This window comes from Megalops cyprinoides, chromosome 5 (assembly GCF_013368585.1).
Source record: "Megalops cyprinoides isolate fMegCyp1 chromosome 5, fMegCyp1.pri, whole genome shotgun sequence".
NCBI lineage: Eukaryota > Metazoa > Chordata > Actinopteri > Elopiformes > Megalopidae > Megalops > Megalops cyprinoides.
This window is the reverse complement of record NC_050587.1, coordinates 40,157,501-40,180,484: the sequence shown is the minus strand read 5'-3', so window position 1 is coordinate 40,180,484 and position 22,984 is coordinate 40,157,501. Positions and strand designations below refer to the sequence as shown.

At 46.5% G+C, this 22,984-nt stretch overlaps 2 protein-coding genes across 3 annotated transcripts in view; both read left to right on the top strand.

Annotated features, from left to right (window-relative positions):
• Positions 1 to 2,202: 2,202 nt before the first annotated feature.
• On the top strand, positions 2,203 to 6,855 carry LOC118777374 (early growth response protein 3-like). Of its 2 annotated transcripts, none has more exons than XM_036528203.1 (2): positions 2,203 to 2,665; positions 4,939 to 6,855. In XM_036528203.1, the coding sequence occupies exons 1-2, from the start codon at positions 2,512 to 2,514 to the stop codon at positions 6,048 to 6,050; spliced, it is 1,266 nt and encodes a 421-aa protein (XP_036384096.1). In that variant the 5' UTR covers positions 2,203 to 2,511; the 3' UTR covers positions 6,051 to 6,855. The 2 variants fall into 2 exon arrangements, with proteins under 2 accessions (XP_036384096.1, XP_036384097.1); XM_036528204.1 differs by lacking the exon at positions 2,203 to 2,665 and adding an exon at positions 4,143 to 4,349.
• A 5,341-nt stretch (positions 6,856 to 12,196) lies between these two features.
• LOC118777841 (bridging integrator 3-like) overlaps positions 12,197 to 22,984 on the top strand; it is a 14,145-nt gene continuing 3,357 nt past the window's right edge. Inside the window, exons 1-7 of the mRNA XM_036529047.1 lie at positions 12,197 to 12,313; positions 14,742 to 14,790; positions 17,454 to 17,494; positions 18,521 to 18,582; positions 19,288 to 19,424; positions 21,053 to 21,093; positions 22,887 to 22,984. The exon at positions 22,887 to 22,984 is cut by the window's right edge and continues 44 nt beyond it. Of these exons, the coding sequence (XP_036384940.1) occupies positions 12,306 to 12,313; positions 14,742 to 14,790; positions 17,454 to 17,494; positions 18,521 to 18,582; positions 19,288 to 19,424; positions 21,053 to 21,093; positions 22,887 to 22,984 (436 nt within the window). The 5' untranslated portion in view covers positions 12,197 to 12,305. The remainder of the gene's footprint in view (positions 12,314 to 14,741; positions 14,791 to 17,453; positions 17,495 to 18,520; positions 18,583 to 19,287; positions 19,425 to 21,052; positions 21,094 to 22,886) is intronic.

Below are 22,984 nucleotides of genomic sequence, written 5' to 3'. Positions count from 1 at the left end.
ACGTTAGTAATAGCAGAAGTGGTCGAGTAGGGTGTAGTGTGTAGCGTGTAGTGTAGAGGTATAGAGTGTAGAGGTTCTGTAGCGGTACCTTTTTAGCAGCACTAGCTGGAAATAGTGGTGGTAGTACCGGTAGCAGAGGTAGCAGTTCTGGTGTATTATGCTGCAGAGGAGTCGTAGTGGTGATACTGTGGCAGTAATAGTGGGAGTAGTAGCACTAGTAGCAGCAGCAGTATGGGCCTGTTACTTTCTAACTGAGACGTTCTTCATGTTGGAGTGAACCATACTGGCCTTTTCAGGTTCCCACAGTTTGTTAATTATTTATGCTTGATGAACTGGCAGACAAGAATCACATGAGCAGAGAAGGATCAGTGTCACTCAGCTCTGAGCTACACCTGGGCTGCTCTCGAACCCTTCCCGGCATGGCCCGGCTGCCCGTTTTGAACACGGTACACTTGGTGGGCCACACCAGTCTGGCGCTCCAGAGTGGTGCTGAGTTAGCGCATGTTTTGACAGGATGTACCTGCCACCGGGCCGAGGAGGGAACTGCGTTGTGAAGAGAACATCAACAGCAAGACCAGGAAGTAAATCACAGCCAGTGTGCACGTGTTTGTTTTCCGGTGTCACCGTACTTCAGAATAAAATAAACACACAAATAAGATTTAAAAACAAGCTATCCCTCAGTCAGAGGGGGGAGCTAAAGAAATTGAGTCTCTCATGGCTGTGAAAAGACCCTGCAACAGAGATTTTACCGTGGAGCATAAACTCCCCTTTACCCTGCAGTGATAATGTTAGCTGTGGTAGCAGACTGACATCCAAGCTGGCTTGAAGCAGTGGAGCAACTCCCACAAAAATCCAGCTCCCTAAAATATGGAGCAATGTGCACACTACAGAGATAGAGTACACACATCCCCTGCTAACCCTATTGCCTCTGACAAAGCAACCTTAGGCCTTGCTGTTTACAGGAAGTACATTCAGAATCCATTGATGGTGCTGCCTATTTCATAATTTTTTGCTGCAAAAAGACAGAAGTATACCATGGCTTAGTCGACGGCTGGTTGGAAGGCCCGCTTCAGCCTAATACTGAAGCATGTATTTGTACTTTCTAATAATGTGAAGTAATTCTAGTAATCTAAAGTAATTTTGACCACTAGTTTATGTTTAAGTATATGCAGAGAAGAGTCAAAAATTCAGAGATTTCTGTCCAATTATTACTAAAAGGCACAGTTCATGACCATATATACACATGAGCAGTGTTCAGACCAGGTCACTGCAACACGTTTCAACCAGGTGTTCTCCAGACAGCCAGGACTGTCTGAGTGATTGACAGGTAGTGCAAATTATTGGAGGATCAGAAAACATGGATGGGAGTGTCAAGAACTTAATTAGCAGACCCCTCAAGAGCTATTTAAGCATAAAAGAACATGCCAAAAAATTACATACGTCTGCGTGCCGATAGCTTGCCTATTTATAACAGATGTTATATATAGCAGAAATATAAAAATATTTCATCTAATTTTACTTTGCTTGTTCAGTCACACTGCATTCAAAATACTCATCATATATTCCTATATTTTTATATATCCTATCTTCATATTTATATACACAAATTAGTCATTTATGGGTGTCAACCTTATGCACCCACGCATGAATGCATTTAGGCAAACACGATGGAATGAACCCTTTGAGACATTTTGCACGTATTCTAGTTTGGTGCCTGATTCACTTCTAAAAAGCTAATTCAGCTTCGTACTTAACTCTCTCCCTCTGTCTAATATGTGTACATATTTTACAGAGTGACGTTCTTTTAAAATTGAAGTTGGCGTTGGAACATCTACCGACGGGGTATCCAACTGTCCCTACGCGCTTGTGCTTAAATACACAGGTGCGTTACGGCGGTTGCTAGTCAAGGTGTCGACGGCTAAACGGTGTCAAAAACACAACGACAACAAAGTATGTGAAAGGGACATTTCTCGTGATTCACGTCGCCACCGTCCTTCCCAAAACTGCCCAGTTATTTCGGAGGCAGCGCGTCTTCCTGCAACCGACTGTAATGTTCCACGATGAGGCGCTTCCATTGGTGACGCTAAAAGCCGCCAAGCTGTGAGTGTCCTTAAATGGTCATCTACGTCACAGCGTTGTGTCGTCCCCCTATTAAATACCAGCAAGCTCTGACTGGAGTTCCCTATCTAGGCAATACACCGAGCTCCGCTATACTGGCACACCGTATACTACTGCTTCATTCATTCGGACGCCTTAAACATCAGGCAAGGAAACTATTTCTTTGACTGCAAATTTAACCTTAAAAGAATGAACTGACAGAACACTTTTCATTGACAACAAGAAGAAAACGATTTATTTTTTCTTGAACTTCCTCTGGATGGACATCGTACCTGGGATTTTACGGTCTTCGTTCAGTTTGTAGCACGCCATCCGCCGTGTTATCGCTTTGAGAACACAGGTTAGTTGAGGTGCCCTGACGTTTCCATTTTTGACAAACTGGATATAACTGCTATGACAGGGAAACTAGCGGACCGTGTCCCTACTACCATGAGCAGTTTAATAAACACGATTTCCGACAACCTTTACCCCGAGGAGGAAAGCCCGTCGTCGTCAAACATTTTCAACAGCACGGATTCTATTTCGCCCTATTCGCAAATGAACACAGGTAAGGACAAGACCTGTCCACTTTAAATAAGTGCTGTGATTGCCGTTTGCGCTGTTTGCCGTCTGCCTGCACTGTGAGCGCGTCCGCCGAGAGAAACAGCCATATCAACAGTTGTCTGGAGCGCTGGAGCGCTCGCCTCTCCGCACCGTCGCGCGGTGCGGTGCCTTGCATACCGTTCATCACAGATGCTGGAGATAGCAAGCCTAACCTTATCAGTTCAACTTTGGCTTTTATTTCGTCATCTGTGTGAGTTTGCATATGAGAAAGTTGTGCGCAGTTATTTGAGTCTGTTACACCACTGTGAAGAAAAACCCCTAAATCTTTTGTTGTTGTTGTTAAGGATATATAATACATCATATAATGTCAGTGTTCATGTTACATGTATCTCACGCTTTCGATAAGGATTTGATCTGAGTACATAGGTGTGGTTGATCTTCTCCCGACATGTCTTCGGTTCTGCTTGTATTTATATTTCATTTGCCCCGGATTACTGCGCTTGCATGTTACCGCGACGTAACCGATATCTCTGGTGCATTCTGCTTAATAATGATGCAAAACATCGACTGCTCATGTCGATTGACGAGGTGACAAAACGTTGGTGTTATTTCCAGCCGAGGTCCTTGCGCGTGCGAGTACATGCGCAGTGTGCTGAGGTGCGCATGCTGCAGTTAAGTGCAACCTCAGTGTACAAAGTGATTAAAACGCACAAGTTCACTTTGTTGCACCTGCAAAAGTTAATAAACAATAAACTGTGGCGATTGAACGCCAATGGTGGACTTTTTGTAAAAAAAAAAATCACATTACAATAAATATTTCACTGTCTCCAATCGTGTAAATTCAGAAAATGCTTTTTGCATTGTAATATACAAAACAGACAAATATACAAAAATATTATAAGCAGTTTTAAAATGAACCCATATGGCAATGCACAGCACATAGCGAAAGGCGCCTGTGCTGCATTACGTGGTACACCAGCCCTACAAACGACAGCTGAGAACCTCATCATAAAATTCTGTAGCATTATTGTCAGTAGGCCTAAATAAAAACATACTTAAACTTTAAAATAAGTTTCCCAAACTCACAAACCAAATAGAAGTGCACAAAACGTCAAATTTCATTCCCAGATATGTGCAACTTACAGGCCTCTCTCTCTATCTCTCTCTCCATATATATATATATATATATATATATATATATATATATATATATATATATATATATATATATATATATATATATATATATATATATAATGGTGTATAATTAATACCTTATGTATTTTTCTCAGAATCATATATAATCTCATTCACTGAAATAATAAATGCATTTCAATGATAATATTATATAAACAGTTATAAATAAATAGTTTTTTTCATTTTAATTATTTTTCAACCATTTGTCAAGGCGTAAAATGCAAATTTGGGCCACATATAACACTTTATCTATGCTTGCACGTCCATAAATAATAAATGACGTTTTCTATTATATTTAATTGTTTATCTGCCCGACATTACCTTAATGAAGCATTTTATACATAGCATTTTATGTTATAGGGAAAATTGGTGTATCCTCTAGTTCATGCGGTCTTTAGCGTGACAAAAGTAAATCCATGAAACCATTCTGGAAATACCACTGCCCTACATAACACGTGCGTTCCCGAGAAACAGAGGAGCTATCAAACCGTGTAGGTGTTGAAACCTTGAGATTTTAGCCATAATTTTATCAAAGCGATCGCTCTCAGATTCTGGCCGAACAGAGGAATTTGCGATGATGTGTCTAAACTATTTCTCTTGTCGTGATACAGACCCCCGAGGTTGAGAACGAACGTGGTACATTTTCAGAGAGTCGTGGGTGCATTATGCGTGTGGTAGCCTACGCGAAAAGAAATAGGTGTATTCACAAATTATCTCTGCAATACATCCTAAGCCAAACCCACAAACGTTTGTGCAGGTCTCCAATGTGATTTAATTATTTTAGCTAATAGTAGTACGACTTTTAATACATAAGCAATACAACTGCTGTAATGAGTGGATAGTGGAGCGATCGGAAATCTGTCTTATGCACATATATATATATATATATAAAACACATAAATATAACAGATAATGTTGCTAATGTTCTGTATGACGATGACTAAACTAGATGACTAAAGTATCTCAGACCAGCAAAAACCTTTGTTTTGTGTTGGTAACTGGTTTTTCTCCAATGTGCGCCATTACTCCGGATTGTGAGTTAACCCTTTCTGTGCCGCTCTGTCCCTCTCTGCTGTATAGACAGCATCATGGACTTGGGGATGGGCGGGGAGAAGGTGGCTCCGGAGCTCCAGTACGGCTCTGGCTTCCAGTCGGTGCGCAGCGGCCAGACGGTCACCTACCTGGGGAAGTTCGCCTTCGACGCGCCCTCCTCAGGGGGCATTTCGGGCTCCGGCTGGTGCTCGGACAACAGCATCATCAGCCTGGTGAGCGCGGGTGTTCTGGGCGTGTCCCCGTCGCCCGGCGCTGCCCAGGCCTCGCCCGGGAGCACGCTGGCCGGCCAGGCGTCGGAGCTGGAGCAGGCATACAGCACCCCCCTGCCTGCCTTCTCCATCTGCGGAGACATGTACCAGGACCAGGTCTCCTTCAGCCACAGTCCCACAGCCACCTCCCAGCTCTACCACGGCGCCGACTACCACACCGGCCCCAAGCCCAGTGCCGACGGTGGCCTGTTCTCCATGATCCCCGACTACACCCCTTTCCACCATGCGGGCGAGGCCGGCATGGTGGAGCAGAAGCCCTTCCAGACGGGCGACCCCGTCCGAGTCAACCCCCCGCCAATCACTCCACTGGAGACCATACGGGCGTTCAAGGACAAGCAGCAGGTGGGGCCGGGCTTCCTGGGGGGGCAGCCGGGGGCGCAGCAGCACGGGCCCTCGCCCCCCCAGACCCTGACGCTGAAGCCGGTGCGCCTGCGCAAGTACCCCAACCGGCCGTGCAAGACGCCGGTGCACGAGCGGCCGCACGCCTGCCCGGCCGCCAGCTGCGACCGCCGCTTCTCGCGCTCGGACGAGCTGACGCGCCACCTGCGCATCCACACGGGCCACAAGCCCTTCCAGTGCCGCATCTGCATGCGCTCCTTCAGCCGCAGCGACCACCTGACCACGCACATCCGCACGCACACGGGCGAGAAGCCCTTCTCCTGTGAGTTCTGCCCCCGCAAGTTCGCCCGCAGTGACGAACGCCGCCGCCATGCCAAAGTGCACCTCAAGCAGAGGGACAAGAAGGCGGGCGGGGCCGGCAGCGAGGGCGGGGCCGCAGGGGCAGGGCCGGGGCCGGCGGGCGTGGCTGATCCTCACGCCAGCCCTCCCCCCAGCTCCTGCGCCAGCTTGACCATCAGCACCTGCACTTAGGAACGCGTCACATGATCTCTTCCGGCAGCACTGGACCAGGGAGGCCAGCTTACACGATGAGATTCACTGTCACTCTCTCACTATCCATCTCTCCCTCCCTCCCTTCCAGAATGATAGCGATCCATCTTTGGACACGTTTGCACATAAAATCCTCCCTCTCTCTCTCTTCCAAATCCGAAGGTATTGCCAAGATGTGAATTTTTGTATCTCCTGCAGTTGAGCACAGAAATTTCCTGTCAGTGTGAATGTGAGCCAGAGCGTCGCGTTGAACGACCTCATACGTCCTCGGTGTCAGAGAGGACTGCGATCGAGCGCTCAAATTCAGAGCCACACCTTTTTAACTCTAGGTGTGAATTGAAACACAGTCTCTGTGACCGGTTCTCAGATATACAGGGCAGAACACAGACACAACTCTGTGATGATCAGTTGAAAAAACGGCAGCAGTGCACAGTGAGGACAGCTGGTAGAGCGATCTCAGTGTGGTCTAAAAAAGTCTTACAGAGACCCGTTATGGCAGTGTTTTCAGATTTTTTATCTTTTAATAACAACATTGTTTAAAAATGTATTTTGAGGCCCTTTTATACAGGTGCTCAAAGCAAAAAAGGAAAAAAATGTTTTGAAATAGGTAACACAGGTTGATACCATATTTGCTGCACCTCAGATATTTGCATTAAAAGCAGGGAGTTTAAATATATCACTTTTAAATATTGCAAGTGTTTGCTGTATGTGTCTTGTTTAACATTTAAACATAACTACTTAAACAATTATATCAGAAGAACATTCAAGGGATGAATTCCAAACAGTATTCTCTGTTGGAAAAAAAAATAACGTTTGTCAACTGAATATGTATTTTTATTGCATGTCAAAATATTCAGCATAATATGAATATAAATTCTGGCCTCTTTCATGTATGTAATTCTTTGCATATATTATAGAGTATATTCACAGTTTATTTAAAATATATTCAGAAATATATGCAAGATACATAGATATGTGCACATATAATTGACATGCTTACTGTATGATACATAGAACTGCTCAGATATTCTGCTTAGCCATCAAAGCTGTGGAAGACGAGTGATATTACCATGGTTACACTTAGAATGTTTGAGAATTTGAACGGAGGGGTTGAGAGAAAAGTGAGAAGGAAATGGAATCCTCTCTGGACCAACCGATGCAACTTTCATATGCATATAATCTAAAAAGCAGGAAGGTCGCTTATTGCTTTTAGGATCAGATGCTCTGTATTTATACATGTACACACATGCACATGCACAAATAGAGCAGATTCAGACTCAGTGAATATACAGAGACTTGGACAATGCATATGTAAATATTTAGTGGAGTAAAGAGTGTAAATATTACATATAGAGTAAAGAATGTTGTGTGGTCATGACTCTGTTGACATAAAGTTTTTATTCTGTTTTATTTTGATGTTTGTGCATTTTGGGAGCGCAATGGCAGTGGGGCTGTTGAGTCAGTGTCTGACTGGGAATGACCATTTCTATTAAAATCCTGTATAAATACTGTGAATAAAGACAAAAAATAAAAAAGGAATGTTTATATAAATGTTTATAAATATAATAAACATTTTTGTAAAAACAAAGTTTCTGAGTTTTTTTTACAGGATTTTAAAAGCAGAGAGCTTTGTTGTGTGTGCTTAAAAATTAAATTAAGTTAAAATTATTTTATGACACATTAATGTCATATTTTTTTCTTAATATTTAGAGATCATTTCAGATTAAACTAAAGCTGGAATACAAGCTGTTTGTGTATTTTATTTGAAGCACACATGCTAGGATCTTATGTCCATGAATAATAAGCCAACAAAAAACAAAGTTATGAATTGAATGCTTATGAAGTAACTTCCCCTGAATGGTTTCTTGGATGTAAAATACTGACACAGGTGGATGTATGTTCTGAAACATCTCCTAGTGTGGTTTACGCCGGCACCACTGATCACGAGTGCGCACAAGTATTTGGCTGGATTGGAACATTCCCCAGACCCTCCTCCACCCCCAGCGTTCCTAAATGAGTCATCTGTCACACTGTACTACAATCAGAGACAAAAGAGCTGTGAGCAGGAAGTGCTGTATGAAAGCAAGGCCTAACGCTGCCATAAGCCACAGCGAAAAACCCCTCAGCCATCTTAACATTTGTAACACCCTGCTACAGGCGTGACTCGGTCCACGCTTACCGATCCGCTGAAAGACGAACAGGCCTGTTTTTTAGTTTTTTTTTTTTACCAGCATGAACTCACACTTTAATTCCCCTCACACCTCCTCCTCCCACTCCCACTCCCACTCCCACACCACGGCAAGAGAGGGCTCCATTTGCATAAGAGCGCATCGGTATTCCACCGGGTCGTGAATCGCAACACTTGAGTGGATGTTACCCAGAGTGGCTGCGGGAGAGATTGTTAATCAGATTTATCTAACATCAGACGTGGGGACAATGATGAATTACAGTCTTATTATTATTATTATTATTAGTAGTAGTAGTAGTAGTAGTAGTAGTAGTAGTAGTAGTAGTAGTAGTAGTAGTAGTAGTAGTAGCAGTAGTAGTAGTAGTAGTAGTAGTAGTAGTATTTTTATCAGATTTAAAAAGGGGCGACAGTGTCGCATAGTGGTTAGGAGCTGGGCTTGTGACCAAAAGGTTGGTGGTTCAGTTCCCTGCTGGGGCATTGCTGCTGTACCCTTGGGCAAGGTATTTAACCCACAACTGAGAGGAACAATAAACATGGGACCAAGCCAATTCTGAAAACAGCCAGTGTTCTTTGCATCGGTTGTACAGTCTTTGGCTTCTGACTCCAGTCAATCAAATTTTGTGTGACACGTTGCTCTTAACAAAGGAGTTGCAACAGCCCACTTCACTGAAACAATGTGAGTTTCTGTATAGCTTGGCGTGATGTAACATGAAGAACCATATTGGTTGAGTGACAGGGGAGGAGTCACCTCGAGGGACAGCAGAGACAGAGAGATGTGTTTCAGCTGCACTGAGGTGTCCTGATGGAACATCACAGCTTCACACAGTTCTGTGCTGTAAGCTGGGCTGAGGAGGATGTGACAGAGGAAGGGATTAATAGGGTGAACCACAGAAACTATTTCAAGATTAATTCTTCCAGCCGAACGAGAGAACAGAGGTGTGCGTTATTTAGACATAAATTTCACATTGATACCGAGAGATATTTTTCACTCAGAGAGTTAAATGCATGGAAAAATCTACCTGGACTCACAGTGGGGACAGACACCTTCCAGATACAGTCTGTAGGAAGACTGTAGGCAGAATGACAGGCAAGGCTGGACTGAATGTCCACACCTGGTGTTTAAGCAGGTAGCGGTAAGGAGCAGGGCTTGTAACTGAAAGGTTGCTGGTTTGATTCCCCATTGGGGCACTCCTGCTGTACCCTTGGGCAATGTACTTAGCCCAGAACTGCTTCTTTAAATCTTCAGCTGTATAAATGGGTAACATCTAAGAACTGTAACTTGTGTAAGCCATTCTGGTTAAGTGCATCTGCCAAATGACAACAATGTAATGTAAGGAAAAGGACAGCAGGATTTGCCTAACCTCGCGAGGACAGTGAACTCCAGCAGATGCTATTAGTTATTAGTAGCTTTAGCGAGGCCTCTGTACTGATCAGGGGACTGAGAAGCCTTCTGCAGATCCAGAGTGAGGTTAGTGTTGTAGTGAATGACAGATCTCAATGGCTTAGACTCCTCACTGTCGATTTCAGACTTTAACTCCTCTCTGGAATCAATTAATGGACACCCACAGTTGGTTGAACTGTAAGAGAGAAAAAATGAAGGGATACATCAACCCACTCTGCCACGCAATGACCTGTGTGCTTGATACATCCAATATCTTTTTCCGCGAAAGGGTTAAATCAGTTTCAAGCTCCTGTTTGACATACATAACATATAATGATATCTGTATGGTAAATAATGATAATTTGTGGGCTGGGTGTGTCCTTTAAACCAATAGATACTGTTTTGCAGACAATGTGATTCCATTTAAAACAAGATCAAACTAAGCTGAATCAAAATCAAAGCAGGTTTGAAGAGACCCAATTGTTATTGCATGCAAAAGAGGGTATTTATTCATTAGTCATGCTTCTTGAGCTAAACTGCAATTACCCACATGAGTGAGGGGAACATACAGACGCAGTCCACTGAATATCAATATTCAACAACATAGCTTTGACTTGTGTGTGTGAGGGTTTATGCATGTGCTTGTGTGTATGTCTACAGTGTTTGAGTATTTGTGTGGTGTGTGTATGTGTGTTTTCTTGAATGATAGTGTGTGCACATGTATGTGTGTGTGTGTGTGTTTGTGGTGTGAGTGCACTTGTATGTGTGCATGTGTACGTATTGTGTGTATCGGGGCGGCAGTGTAGCATAGTGGTAAGGAGCAGGACTTTCAATTCCCCACTGGGGCACTGCTGTTGTACCCTTGGGCAAGGTACTTACCTCAAAATTGCCTCAGCAAATATTCAGCTGTATAAAATGGGGAACATGTAAAAAAACTGTAACCTATGTAAGTTGCTCCGGATAAGAGCGTCTCCTCAATGCCACTGATGTAACGTATGTGCACATAGCACACTTGGCTGAGTGTGTGTGGGTAAAAGGCAGTTTGGAGGCTCCGGTGAGATCGGGTCTCAGTGGCGGAGCGCAGGCATGTTGCTCTGCTGTCTCAGCCTGACGCTCAGGGTTCACGTTTGGACTGGAGTCAAACGAAACCGCCGCTGTGAGCCAAACCGGCGGGAAGGTTGCGTGACTAAGAGACACTGATCAGGCTGCCATGGAAACAGAGATGCACCGGGAGTGTGACCTCAGTCAACTGCAGTCCAGCCCGCGCAGGTGAGCGGCACTTACACCTGTGCTGTCCACTCCTCGGACCTGTTTCAGGTGCTGCCGTAACTGTGTCATCGTTTAAAGGCACTGCTTCTTTCACAGAAAGGTTGCATGCAGATGTCTGCATACTCTTCAATGCTGTGTTCTGCCGACCACTACAAACACATGTGTTGGAGCTCTCATCTGTCTGATATGATCATATCCATCACATCCATATACAGCATTGTGGGATTGTGTGTATGAGCAATTTTAAAAATATGAAAAAATGGAACCACACAGTACATTCAAGTAGTGTTTGTTGCCACATTTGACATATGCAAAAATATATTTGACATCATATTAAAATATATAATTGTAAAAGAATTCTGGCCCTGTGGTTTTAAATGCGTTTTGTAAGGGGAGACCCGTTTATGCTGGATGACAAAAAAAGTGAGGCTTTTCCCTCTTTTTTCTTTTCATCCGTGTGGTGACCTTTTCCCTTCCTCTGTTCAGACATGTTCCTCCTCACTGGATTGGCGAATGACAGGTTCAGGATAAAAGGGCTGAAAGAAAATATTCAGTACTTGGCCACAATGGCAGCTGCCACTCTCCACAGAGGCAGAGATGAAAGGGACCCACCTTGTTTTCTGTGGAGGTGGATTTTACTGATGAGGCCAGAGCCTCCAGTCAATGCCAGCTCATATGGAAAGCATTAATTATTTTAAGGTGAAAGAGTTGTTTTTTTATCCAATTTTTTATTTTGAGAGTGTATCGCTTCGCTGGATCATTGCATTACACACACACACACACACACGGTCTACTTCTGCCTTTTTTCCCAGTGTATAACAAATGTAGATGGTCACACAATCTAGCGCTCAGTTCATAAATTCGCAAAGGAGAACTTGTTGCATCAGGAATTGGAAGCAATATATGCGTACCCAGTGTAATTTAATTTTTTTTTTTTTTTTTTGCGAGATGTACTGCTGTCATTAACTCATTTGGTACGGATGGCGGCCAACCTCGCTGTGAAATCTACTTCTCATTAGTTGTGTTAATGGAGCGTTGTCACCGATGCACTACGCATTTCAGTGAAGAAACACTTCAGTAAACATAACATTTCAAAATAAAAGACTGCCCTTTGAATATGTAAAATGAAAATAAATAAATGAATAAAAATATAAGGGTAACAATCTGCAACCTCCGTTTATTTTATTTTTCTTACCGACATTTCAACAAATATTCTCTTGCCATTTGTTCTGCGGCCGGCGAAGCGACTGCGCTCGTTTCCTTTCGCTTTCCGTAGTTTAAAGCCCATCTGCCCGTCAGACACTTCCTGCATGCGAGAAAACGCCTAATGTTATGCACAAATAATTTCTCAATGAAGGAAAATACCCGTGGATCAGATTAGATTACGAGCTCAATCGACATGAGCTGGTAAGTAATTAACTGACGTTAGCTAGATTGCTGTGTTTTTTTTCTTTTTGGTGACCGCTTTAAACATCGGCCAGCCTGTTGTGTGGCTGACGTGAGGTCTGGATTATCTCTGTACCAACACTGCTTGCTGAGTTTCTCATAAGGTTACCTTGTTTAAAAGAATTATCTTAAAATCAGCTGTTTTGGAGTAGTTCCTCGTATCTCACTTGCTCTATTCGAGACCAAAAGGCCAGATGATTTAACTGCGGTTATTTAAAAGGTTGCGTCGGTTTTGATCTAAATCAGCGTTAGCTATCTTGATGTAATCCCCGGTCATCAACTATGTGACTCTAAGTAAGTTGCTAACGTTACTTCGCTGTTCAGCGATCTTAAAACGTTTGAAATTACCGATTAAACTGGACAAGACTTCACTATCAAGATATCTGAACATCTATTAGATGGCTAACGCGGTAGCTATCCGCATAGGCTAACCGGTATTTTCCCGGTGTGCATTAGCGACCTGATTAGCCTCACAAAACTCACTCCCTTCAGATGATGAGTGGCACAGTCCTCAAGCTTGCGTAATTTGTTTCTTTTGAAACTCTCAAAACTTTTTAAATAGTGTGCACTTTTGCAAACAAGTAACCTCGTTGTGCCACATTAAACACATTGAATGATTCCCCCCCCCCGCCCCACTTCCCGTGGTTTCTAATCATTAGGCAAACAGCGAGAAATAGCCCCTTGTCACTGGTGAGTAGCGAAGGCATCGCCTACATGGCGCATTTCTGAAATTAACCATGCGTGAGGCCATTGTTTCGCTAAAAGAAAATAGGCACATGTGTGTTCATGTCCGCTCATACACGGGCGTTTTGGGGTGTTTTTTGGCTTGGTGTCGTAGTCGCGCACGCCTGTGATTAGAGCGCTAAACCTGGAGCGTAATAGCTCCTCTCCCACGTGCTGTTTACCTGCGCCGGGAACGGCCGCTGCGGCGTACGGGTTTAGAAGCGCTGTTTCAGGGGGCCGGACTTTGCCTATAAACAGTGACCACGCTCGGGTTCTCCGCCATAATGAGGCGTAATTATACCTCGACTGAATAATTAACCGTTGTGAGAAAAATAAGAAAACTGACACGTCTCAAAAATAGATTCTTGCATCATTTACGCCTAAATACCTCTGTTTCCGCTTTCTGGGAACTCCTTCAGAAGTCGTTCGGTTTTTCCTACACCTAGGTCTAAAAAACTTAGTAGCGCTCAGAATACTTTGGAAATCCTTACTTTTGCCCTGGAGATTAGACTCTGTTTGCTCGTTTTGTGACATATTAGAGGGTCTTGTATTTTCAGATGCAGTCTGCTATGCAGACCGTTGAAGGCACATTTGCAGCACGAAGTCGCATCATATAAAGAAACTCGCCTCCAGTGTCTTCACTGAGTTTAGAGACAGAAAGCCCACACAAGTGTGGTGGGGATGGACCCTTATAAATACCGGGAGATTACTGAAGGCCAGCCCTAGCAAGGAGAGATTTTTATTATTTTATTTTTTTTTTTACTTTTGGAGAATTACTCACTAAGTGTTCAGCCTCTGAGCTGGCCAACCCCAGGCCAGAAGATGAGACATGCTGAATTTGTCTGGCTTAAGGACGTGTGTGTAAAGAATTTGAACTGTGGTAAGTGGGAGTGAGGTGGTTTATTGGTCTTACCAATAAGAAAAGCCTGCCTTTAGGATAGGAGAGCTGGGCCTTATGTTTCCATCTGTCTCTTATTGCTCTCATTCTAAGACAGTCTTCACAGTGAAATTCCAGCTGCCCCTTTTCACGTGTACTGACCCTGTGTAACAACAACCCCTGTTTTTATTCTGAATTTATATATTGCCCCTTTTTCACCCTCTGTTTAATAAGTTTTTACCCCAGTGTAATTACTGCCCCATTTCTTACCCTCTCTTTATAACTGCCCTTGTTTTTACCCTCTCATCCCTGTTCTTACCCTTAATGCAACATCTCCTGCTATTTTTGCCTATATTTTGAAAAACTGCCCTATTGTTGCCCCATTGAAATAACTGCCCCTGTTCTTATCTCTTTAATAACTGCCCCTATCCATACCCCATTGAAATAATTGCCCTCATACCTCAGTGTAACATTTTCACCTTTGCTTGCCTGTCTGTAGTAGTGATGCTGCCAGGTAATTTTCACTAAGGTCAGATAAAGTGAGGGTATATTCACTCAGGGCAGGTAAAATGTGGATATATTCAGTCAGGACAGGTAAAGTATGGGTATATCGGGAGAGAAAGTCGTAACAAACAGAAATGATTTCTCAGTTGTTAGTTCCTACTTTCCTTCTTGGTCATATTTACAGCTGGACCTGGTGAAGAGTGAGCAGAACATCCTCTCCCTCATCATAGTGCAATAAACAGGGTCGGCCTCTGAATCACTTCTGGCTTTTGTGCTCTCTTTCAGGATACCGTTCAAGGTCAGCCAACCGAAGAAGGAGGTCGTATCGAAAACGGTGAGTTCGACTGCCTCTCGGCGTTCTCAGGCCCTCGAGGTGGGGGGGCGAGGGGTCATTTGCATACCAGCCCACAGGACAGAGAGCCGTGAAGTTCCGCGGAGCGTCCACGCATGTTCTCGGGTTTTCGCCCGAGCTATTTTAAACACACAGCACTTTTTCGGTACTCGTGACTCATGTCTGACATAATGGGAGTATTGAAAGGTTGGAGTAAAACATTCACTACTTGGCAACACAAGCGTTCTCTGTTGTCCTGGCCTGGAGAATTTGCTTTTTAATGGAGCTTGGAGACTCACAGCCACGTGTTCTGTGACAGCCTGCGTTCCCTTAAAGCAGCACCAAACCGCAAAACCAATACATCGCTAAGCTGTTTGTTATTCTGCAGGTTAGTGGCTGTCCACGTTAGGTGCAGAGCGCCTGTCAGAAGCAGAGCATACTCCCTTTCTGAATTTCACTCTCTCTGACCTCTCAGTGTTACCCTCTCCCCGCTCTGCTGGGAATGAGAAATGAGAGGGTACAAGTGTTCATGATGTCAGTGTAAGCCCACAAAGCCTGCCCCAGTGGCTGCACTGGGCACGTGAAGCTTTTTAGCCCCTACTGGGATGCTATCAAAATTTCATTTCATTTCAGTTAATTGGGACAGGGGTCCCTTTAACATCCCTCCTCTCTGCCTCCGTTTCCCAGCATGCACCACAAGGGTGCTCAATCCAGAGTGAGACAGAGAGATGGCAAACTGTTCTGGGATTCCTGTGTACAGAACTATGTGTCCATTAGAAATGAGCTTTCTTTATTTCTTGACAAACAAGAAACATAAAAATGTAGCACCCCTTTGGTGTAGATTCTTAAATAAATAAAGGTAAGGAACAACACGAGCATAATGAAACGGCAGCGGAGTTTACGCCAGCGCTGAGGGAGGTGCCCACAGCCTGAGGGAGGTGCCCACAGCCTGAGGGAAGTGGATGCCTGTGAATCGATTAGAATTTTGTTATTCCTGCAAATCGGATCAGTTTCTTGGCGAAAGCCCACACCCTTGCTGACGTACTGTGTGTACAGCCTGGCCTCTCGCTTGTTCTGTGATCAGTCAGTGCAGCAAACTTTTCCTCCACATTTCACAACATTTTCAAGGAGCCTAAATGTAGAATATAAGCATCCTGAACTGTACTTGCATTACAGTCTTTCTGCAGATTGTTCTGCCAAAAATGGTATGCAGTCCTTCAGGCATGACTAGAGGAAATCAGTTTCCATATGGTGTCATTAATATTAACCCTTTAACCTTTTGCTGCCGCCACAAACCTGCTGTCACCATAACTTTTGGCAACATGATTTTGCATCTGCCGATCAGTATTTAGAAAGTCTTTTGAAGTGTATTTCCCCCAAACCACAGAGAGCCTTTGGTATTCCCCCTCTCTGCGGCTGAAAGCTTCCACAGCGGAGGCCAGACTGAGGGGGAGGCTCCTGTGACATCACAGGCCTAATACAGGAAGTGAGAGACGCTGGCTCTGTTTATTGGCTGGCTCTGCCACACGTGCTCAGGATGGGCCAGGAAGCTGACGTTTGTTCTGTTCCTGTCCTGTCCTGATGTTACGGTAGTCTGTCACTCAGGTAACACTGCGACATAGCTGATAACATTCAGTGCTAAAATGCTTAAAATTTTTACTGCAGCAGTTCAGGTGAAGAAGTTCCCTCGGAGGTACTTGCTTTGCCCTGGAGGTGAAGCAGCAACCCTCTGATTATTAGTGTCAGTTCCGTAACCACAACACCGCACAGGGTTAGGAGGGGGGAGGCTAAGACCCTAAATCCTGGAAAGGTATTGGTCAAATTGCAGGTGCTGGAACGAGTGTGGAAGGTGGCAGGCCCGTGCAAAGCATCATGGGTACTCTGCTCATGGGAGCAGAGAGAACATGTGACCAAGAGGTTGGCATGGCAGAAGGGAAGCATCCCCCAAAGATGACCCGAGACTGGAAGTCCCCTCAGCAGACACTTCAGCAGTCTGCCTTCAACCACTGATCCTGGATCAGTGCGCACCTTTTGCTCAGAATAATTGGGGTTGTGGTTATCCCTGCATAAGTGGATCCTGGGTCAGGTGGTTGGGGGAGACAGTACCAGGAGCCACTGTGACACTGGTGCTCAGACAATAAAGAGAAATATTTCCTTCCGCATACGATGAACATGAAGTCGTGTAAGCGGGTTTTCTACTATTAGTAGAATGCTACCCATTGACTGCATGTGTGTGTAAGAACATGAGAGAGAGAGGAAGAGGTTTTTGTGCATGCATGTGTGTGAGTGTGAGAGAGAGACATTTGTGTGTGTGTGCGTGTGTGTGAGTGTGAGAGAGAGACATTTGTGTGCGTGCGTGCGTGCGTGCGTGCGTGTGTGCGCGTGTGTGTGTGTGTGTGCGTGCGTGTGCGTGCGCCTACGTGTTGGCAGCGCCTCTCAGGTGTGAGTCATCGTGCTGTTGTTGCACAGGTGAGGCCAGGCAGCAGAGTGCAGGATCTTCATTCTTTCTGAAGGAGTGGCCAGGAGGCTAGTGGCAGTGTGGAGAAGGTCACCTTCCTGCCCCAGCCTCAACCAATCACAGCGCTTCCTCACTGTCACATGTCTCTCCTCAACCAATCTCATTGCTTCTTTAACCTCATCATTTCTATCTATCTCTGTCTTCCCAGGTTGAAAGGGACTTTGAAAGAGAATATGAGAAGCTTCAAAAGTAAGTTTGTTCATCTGAAAATCTTATCAATGATTAAAAGCATGCCTCAGAATCCATCCTCTCTGTCATATTTCTTGTAGCTTTTTTACAGAGAAATGTTCTTTTCACTTTGAACTTTGAGCTCTTTCACTGAGAGCAGTGAGGTCAAGCACAATGCAAGGAGAGCTGTGGTTTCAATTGGATGATTTTCCACTTGAAAAGAGTGAAACTGAATATCTATTCCCTCCTTGGGGTGGGAGAGCAGGCTAATGCCAAATAATGATTCTGTAAATACCTGAGGTTTCAGCCACCTTAGTTCCTCTTTCACTTAACACTGTGCTGAGAAAATCCAGATGTGGCTGTTATGCAGTGAGGAGTATCTTACAAAGACGCCGGAAAGCTGTGTAACAGTCACACACAGTCTGACTGGGGCTGTTGTGCCGTGGGGCCACCTGGCTCCGGTCCTGGGGGGCTGTAATCCGGCAGGTTTTCCACGTCTCCCTGCACCACAGACGCTGTCAGATCTGAGACAACGCGCGATTGGTCCTTCCAGGGTTTGGCCAGCTGCTGGGGGGTGGGGGTTTGGTTTCGGTGAGTGGGAGTGGGCGTGGCCGGGCCGCACACACAGAGATGGTCTCGCTGATAGTGGAAATGTCAGGGTTTTTAAATGCCAGCGCGTTGAGTAAGAGGCACAGGAAGGGGTGGGCGGGGAGCGGCCGCGACTCTGTCCCCGGCGTGGAGCTGCAGCCTCTGTGGAGAGCGCAGCGCACCGTTCTGCCCAAAGCCCGCGTGCTGCTGCTGCCGCTTCTGTTTCCTCCTCATCCTCAGAGTCCCCCTCTTCATCATCTTCTTTTCTTTTTTCGCTCATCTTCTGTGTCCTCTGTAATTCCGAAACGAAATGCGGAGAATAAAATCAGAGAGAGCATTTCCGTATTCCCCTTTTCACACCTTTCTTATCGTCCTCTCTGATCCCCTTGAATGACGTGTCTCTCCCCCTTCGCGACCCCAGCGGTCTAAGACGCCTGTCTATCGCATTCTAATCTGCAGGCTGGAAGATCAGACTAAGAAGCTCCACAAAGACCTGAAGAAAAGCACAGAGGCTGACATAGGTATGTCCTGCCCTGCCCTGCCCAGAGCTACAGCATCACATTATGTTACATTGTCTTTTAGCAGACACTCTCATTTAGAGCAATTTGCATAGGTTACAATTTTATCTGTTTACACATCCGTTGGATGTTTACTGAGGCAGTTGTGGGTGCAGTACCTTGCCCTAGGGCACAGCAGCAGTGCACTAGAATCAAAGCGGCAACCTTTTGGTCACGAGCCCTGCTCCTTACCGCTATACTACACTGCTGTGTTTTTACTGTTGCAGTCTTTACTAAACTGTCCAACCCTCTCACATACACATAAAAACTTAACATGTAGCCCTTTTTTCCTTTCTCAAGTATCCTTCCCTTATTTCTTCACAGGCTTAGACATAGGTGAATTCAGTTGGGAGGGTAGATTTGCCCCTGGTTGATCCAGTAATGCAGCCCCCCCCCCCCCCCCCCCTTAAAACTGTGGAGTGGTAGAATGGGGTAATGGAAGGCATTTGGGTCTCCTCTCTCTGTGGCTGAGAGTATGCCAGGCTTCACCTCCGAGACCGAGTCAGCAGCCTACCCACAGACTCCATCTGCCAGCCAGCGGGGGTTGGCCTAACCCGCGTCTGACCGTCTGTCTGCTGGTGGAGGTTCAGGGTGCAGGATTTCCCTGTGTTCAGGGAGGGTGATGTGGCGTGCTCTGATCTCCGCGCCCTGCGGCGTTTCTGTCCCCAGCCATGTCCAAAGCGGCGGTGAAGATCGCGGCGGACCTGCGGCAGAACCCCGTGTGCGAGCAGGACCAGGGCTTCCTGGACTCCATCGCTGCCCTGGACACCGCCATGCGCAGGATGGACTCCTTCAACCAGGAGAAGGTCAGTGGCTCCGCCCCCCAACGCCATGCTCTGATCCCGCCCCTCTGCCCTGAGTGAGGGTCTACATGTAGAAGTTCTAGATTGGTCCCTCCATTTAAAAACATCCACTCAGCTGAAAGGGGAGACATGCATGGGCTTAGTCCTCTGGATGGAGTCTCAGGTGTGCTGTAATTTTCTCTTAGTGAGAATAGCCTCTGTAGGCCTGGTCACGGTCTTGGAGGCCTGCCAGTTATGCTTTTGAAAGTTCAGAAGGTCACGCATTGACCTGTGGCAGAGGAGAGATGATCATTTTTCAGCCCATTTTTCTAACTGGGTAAAACCTCTCCTGCAGTGCGCTGCTCTGTGGGTCAGAGTGGCTGTGAGTCTGTGCCGCTCTGTGAGTCCTGCAGCTCTGTGAGTCTGTGCAGCTCTGTGAGTCTGTGCTCCTGCCGCTCTGTGAGTCTGTGAGTCAGCCCCTGCAGCTCTGTGAGTCTGTGCTCCTGCCGCTCTGTGAGTCTGTGCTCCTGCCGCTCTGTGAGTCTGTGCTCCTGCCGCTCTGTGAGTCTGTGCTCCTGCCGCTCTGTGAGTCTGTGCTCCTGCAGCTCTGTGAGTCTGTGCTCCTGCCGCTCTGTGAGTCTGTGCTCCTGCAGCTCTGTGAGTCTGTGCTCCTGCAGCTCTGTGAGTCTGTGCTCCTGCAGCTCTGTGAGTCTGTGCTCCTGCCGCTCTGTGAGCCTGTGCCGCTCTGTGAGTCTGTGCCCCTGCCGCTCTGTGAGCCTGTGCCGCTCTGTGAGTCCTGCAGCTCTGTTAGTTCGTGCAGCTCTGCAAGTCTGTGCCGCTCTGCGAGTCTGTGCCGCTCTGTGAGTCTGTGCAGCACTGTGAGTGTGTGCCGCTCTGTGAGTCTGTGAGTCCTGCAGCTCTGTGAGTCTGTGCCGCTCTGTGAGTCTGTGCCCCTGCCGCTCTGTGAGTCTGTGCCGCTCTGTGAGTCAGCCTCCAGCAGGCCGAAAGGCCGGCAGAACACCCCACACTCCTGTGGAATGCTGGGATTGAATCCTGGGCCGCTGACAGCAGAGTGTCCTGCTTTGCATACAGAGCGTTCCTGGAATTCCCGCTTTAAACCAGATCCTCCCGGATCAGATCCTGTTTTTAAATGTCACCCCTGTTACCCGCCGGAGGTCATTTTAAGTTGCATATGTGGAGGATGTTTGTATTGTACCAATATTTGTGCATATAAAATACTACTACACACGTGAAATGCAGTATTAATGCACGGTAACATGCGCAACGTGGCAGTTTGGGAATGACAGCAACACCTCAGGCTTTTGGACAGGTCACAGGGAGCGTGAGAGGGCCCAGAGCTGTCTCCCCTCACCTCCTCCTCAGCTGCCCCTCACTCATTCAGTGAATGAAAACAGCAAAGGGAAAGACCAGAGAGATCACAGACTATAGGGATAAAGCCAGATGAGGAAGGCCTGTTGATAGCGTTACTTTGGCGGGGGCCTTTTCTCCCGTACCTCCCAGTAGAGCCTGGCTGGAAGTGAGGTTTTTTTGTGTAGTAAAGTCATGAATGGAACCAGTTTTGTAAATGTAGTATGTTGCATGTGTGTGTGTTTGGTATGTGTTATAAGTATGTTTTTTTTTTTTCTCCTCAGGTCAATCAATACCAGAAGACAGTCATCGAGCCACTTAAAAAGTAAGACTTACCTCCTGCAAGTGCAACAGCTGAAACAGCTGTTTCTCTCCACTGCTTATAAACAGCTGTGAATCTGAGTGGTGCCCGGTGATTTCTGTCTTTGTGCTGATCCACACACTCAGTGCCACCCTCACCTCTCCACACCCTCCACCTCTCCACCTTTCTCCTCTCTATCTGTTCATCTCCCTGGAGCAGCCTGCAGAGTGTTGATGCTTATCTGGGCCTGGGAAGTGTATCTGTGCTGAGGGTAAACCTGATACAGCCGATATGCAGGGATTGCTGGTGCGTTACCTAACTATGAGCTGGTTGTTGTGGGATTGAGCAGCCTGCCCCCGGTGGCTGGCTGGGTAACTGCAGGAGCTCTGTAGTGTAGGGTGTGGTTAGGAAAGGAGTGAGAGTTCACCTGAGGGGGTGTGGTGTGGGGGTGGGGGCTTGCATCATCTCCCGGTGCCTGAGGTGTGACCGCAAGGTGGAGGAGGGAGGCCGAGAGCGTGGGAATGATGCAACCATGGCGACGGCGCGACCGCATAAAAAGAGGGAGCGGGGGCCGCGGTGGGGATCCGGGACTTGTGACGTTACCACGACGATGAAGGGGCCACTCCCTCCGCCCGTCTCCTGTGGGCAGGGAATCCAAAACTTGTCCCATACCAGCTCCTCGCCACCCCCTCTCGGCCCATTCAACGCCCGAACCCCACCTTCACAAAGCTTGTGGATTTCAGTTATAAGTTATGTACTCAGTAGATGGCTCATATTCAGTTGTATTATATCCACGTTATATTATTTTTACAAACTTCATGGAACACGTAAATGAGGACTTCGGCAGGTCCGTGCGTTTAAAGCTTTGCCCCGGCTGGGGCAGCAGTGGCATGATTCGTTCGGGGAGACGCATTGTGAGGGAGCTGTTGGGAGAGGTGACAGAGAGTAGCACCAGTGCCACCTCACTAAGACACCGATAACGGCTCACAGTTTTGCCTTCTTCCCCGAGTCTCTATTAAGGGCCAGAGTTGAGCTGGAGCCAATAATGTGAGTTTGTTGGCTGATTTTTATTTACTACTTTGTCCTTTATATGAAGGGTGGAGCTGCACCGCTGTCTGGTGCCGTTGAATGTGAGTCTGAGCAGGAAGAGGGAGTGTAGCTGGTGTATGTGGTGTGAGAGTGAAGCAGGAATGTGGAGAATCTCACACAGCCAGCTATAGCAGCATCCCACTCTCAAACCGCTGTCAATCCAGCTGTGGAGCTGGAGTGTGAGTGTGAGTGTGAGTGTGAGTGTGAGTGTGAGTGTGAGTGTGCTCTCAGTAAAGCCGTGTCTCTGGTGCAGGTACAGCAGTGTGTGTGTGTGTGTGTCTGGTGCAGGTACAGCAGTGTGTGTGTGTCTCTCGTGCAAGTACAGGAGTGTGTGTGTGTCTCTGGTGCAGGTACAGCAGTGTGTGTGTGTCTGGTGCAGGTACAGCAGTGTGTGTGTGTGTGTGTGTGTGTGTGTGTGTGTCTCTGGTGCAGGTACAGCAGTGTGTGTGTGTGTCTCTGGTGCAGGTACAGAAGTGTGTGTGTGTGTGTGTGTGTGTGTGTGTGTGTCTGGTGCAGGTACAGCAGTGTGTGTGTGTGTGTGTGTGTGTGTGTGTGTGTGTGTGTGTGTGTGTGTGTGTGTGTGTCTCTGGTGCAGATACAGCAGTGTGTGTGTGTGTGTGTGTGTGTGTGTGTGTGTGTGTCTGGTGCAGGTACAGCAGTGTGTGTGTGTGTGTGTGTGTGTCTGTCTCTGGTGCAGGTACAGCAGTGTGTGTGTGTCTCTGGTGCAGGTACAGCGGTGTGTTCCCCAGCCTGAACATGGCAGTGAAGAGGAGGGAACAGGCCCTGCAGGAGTATAAGCGTCTGCAGTCCAAGGTGGAGAGATACG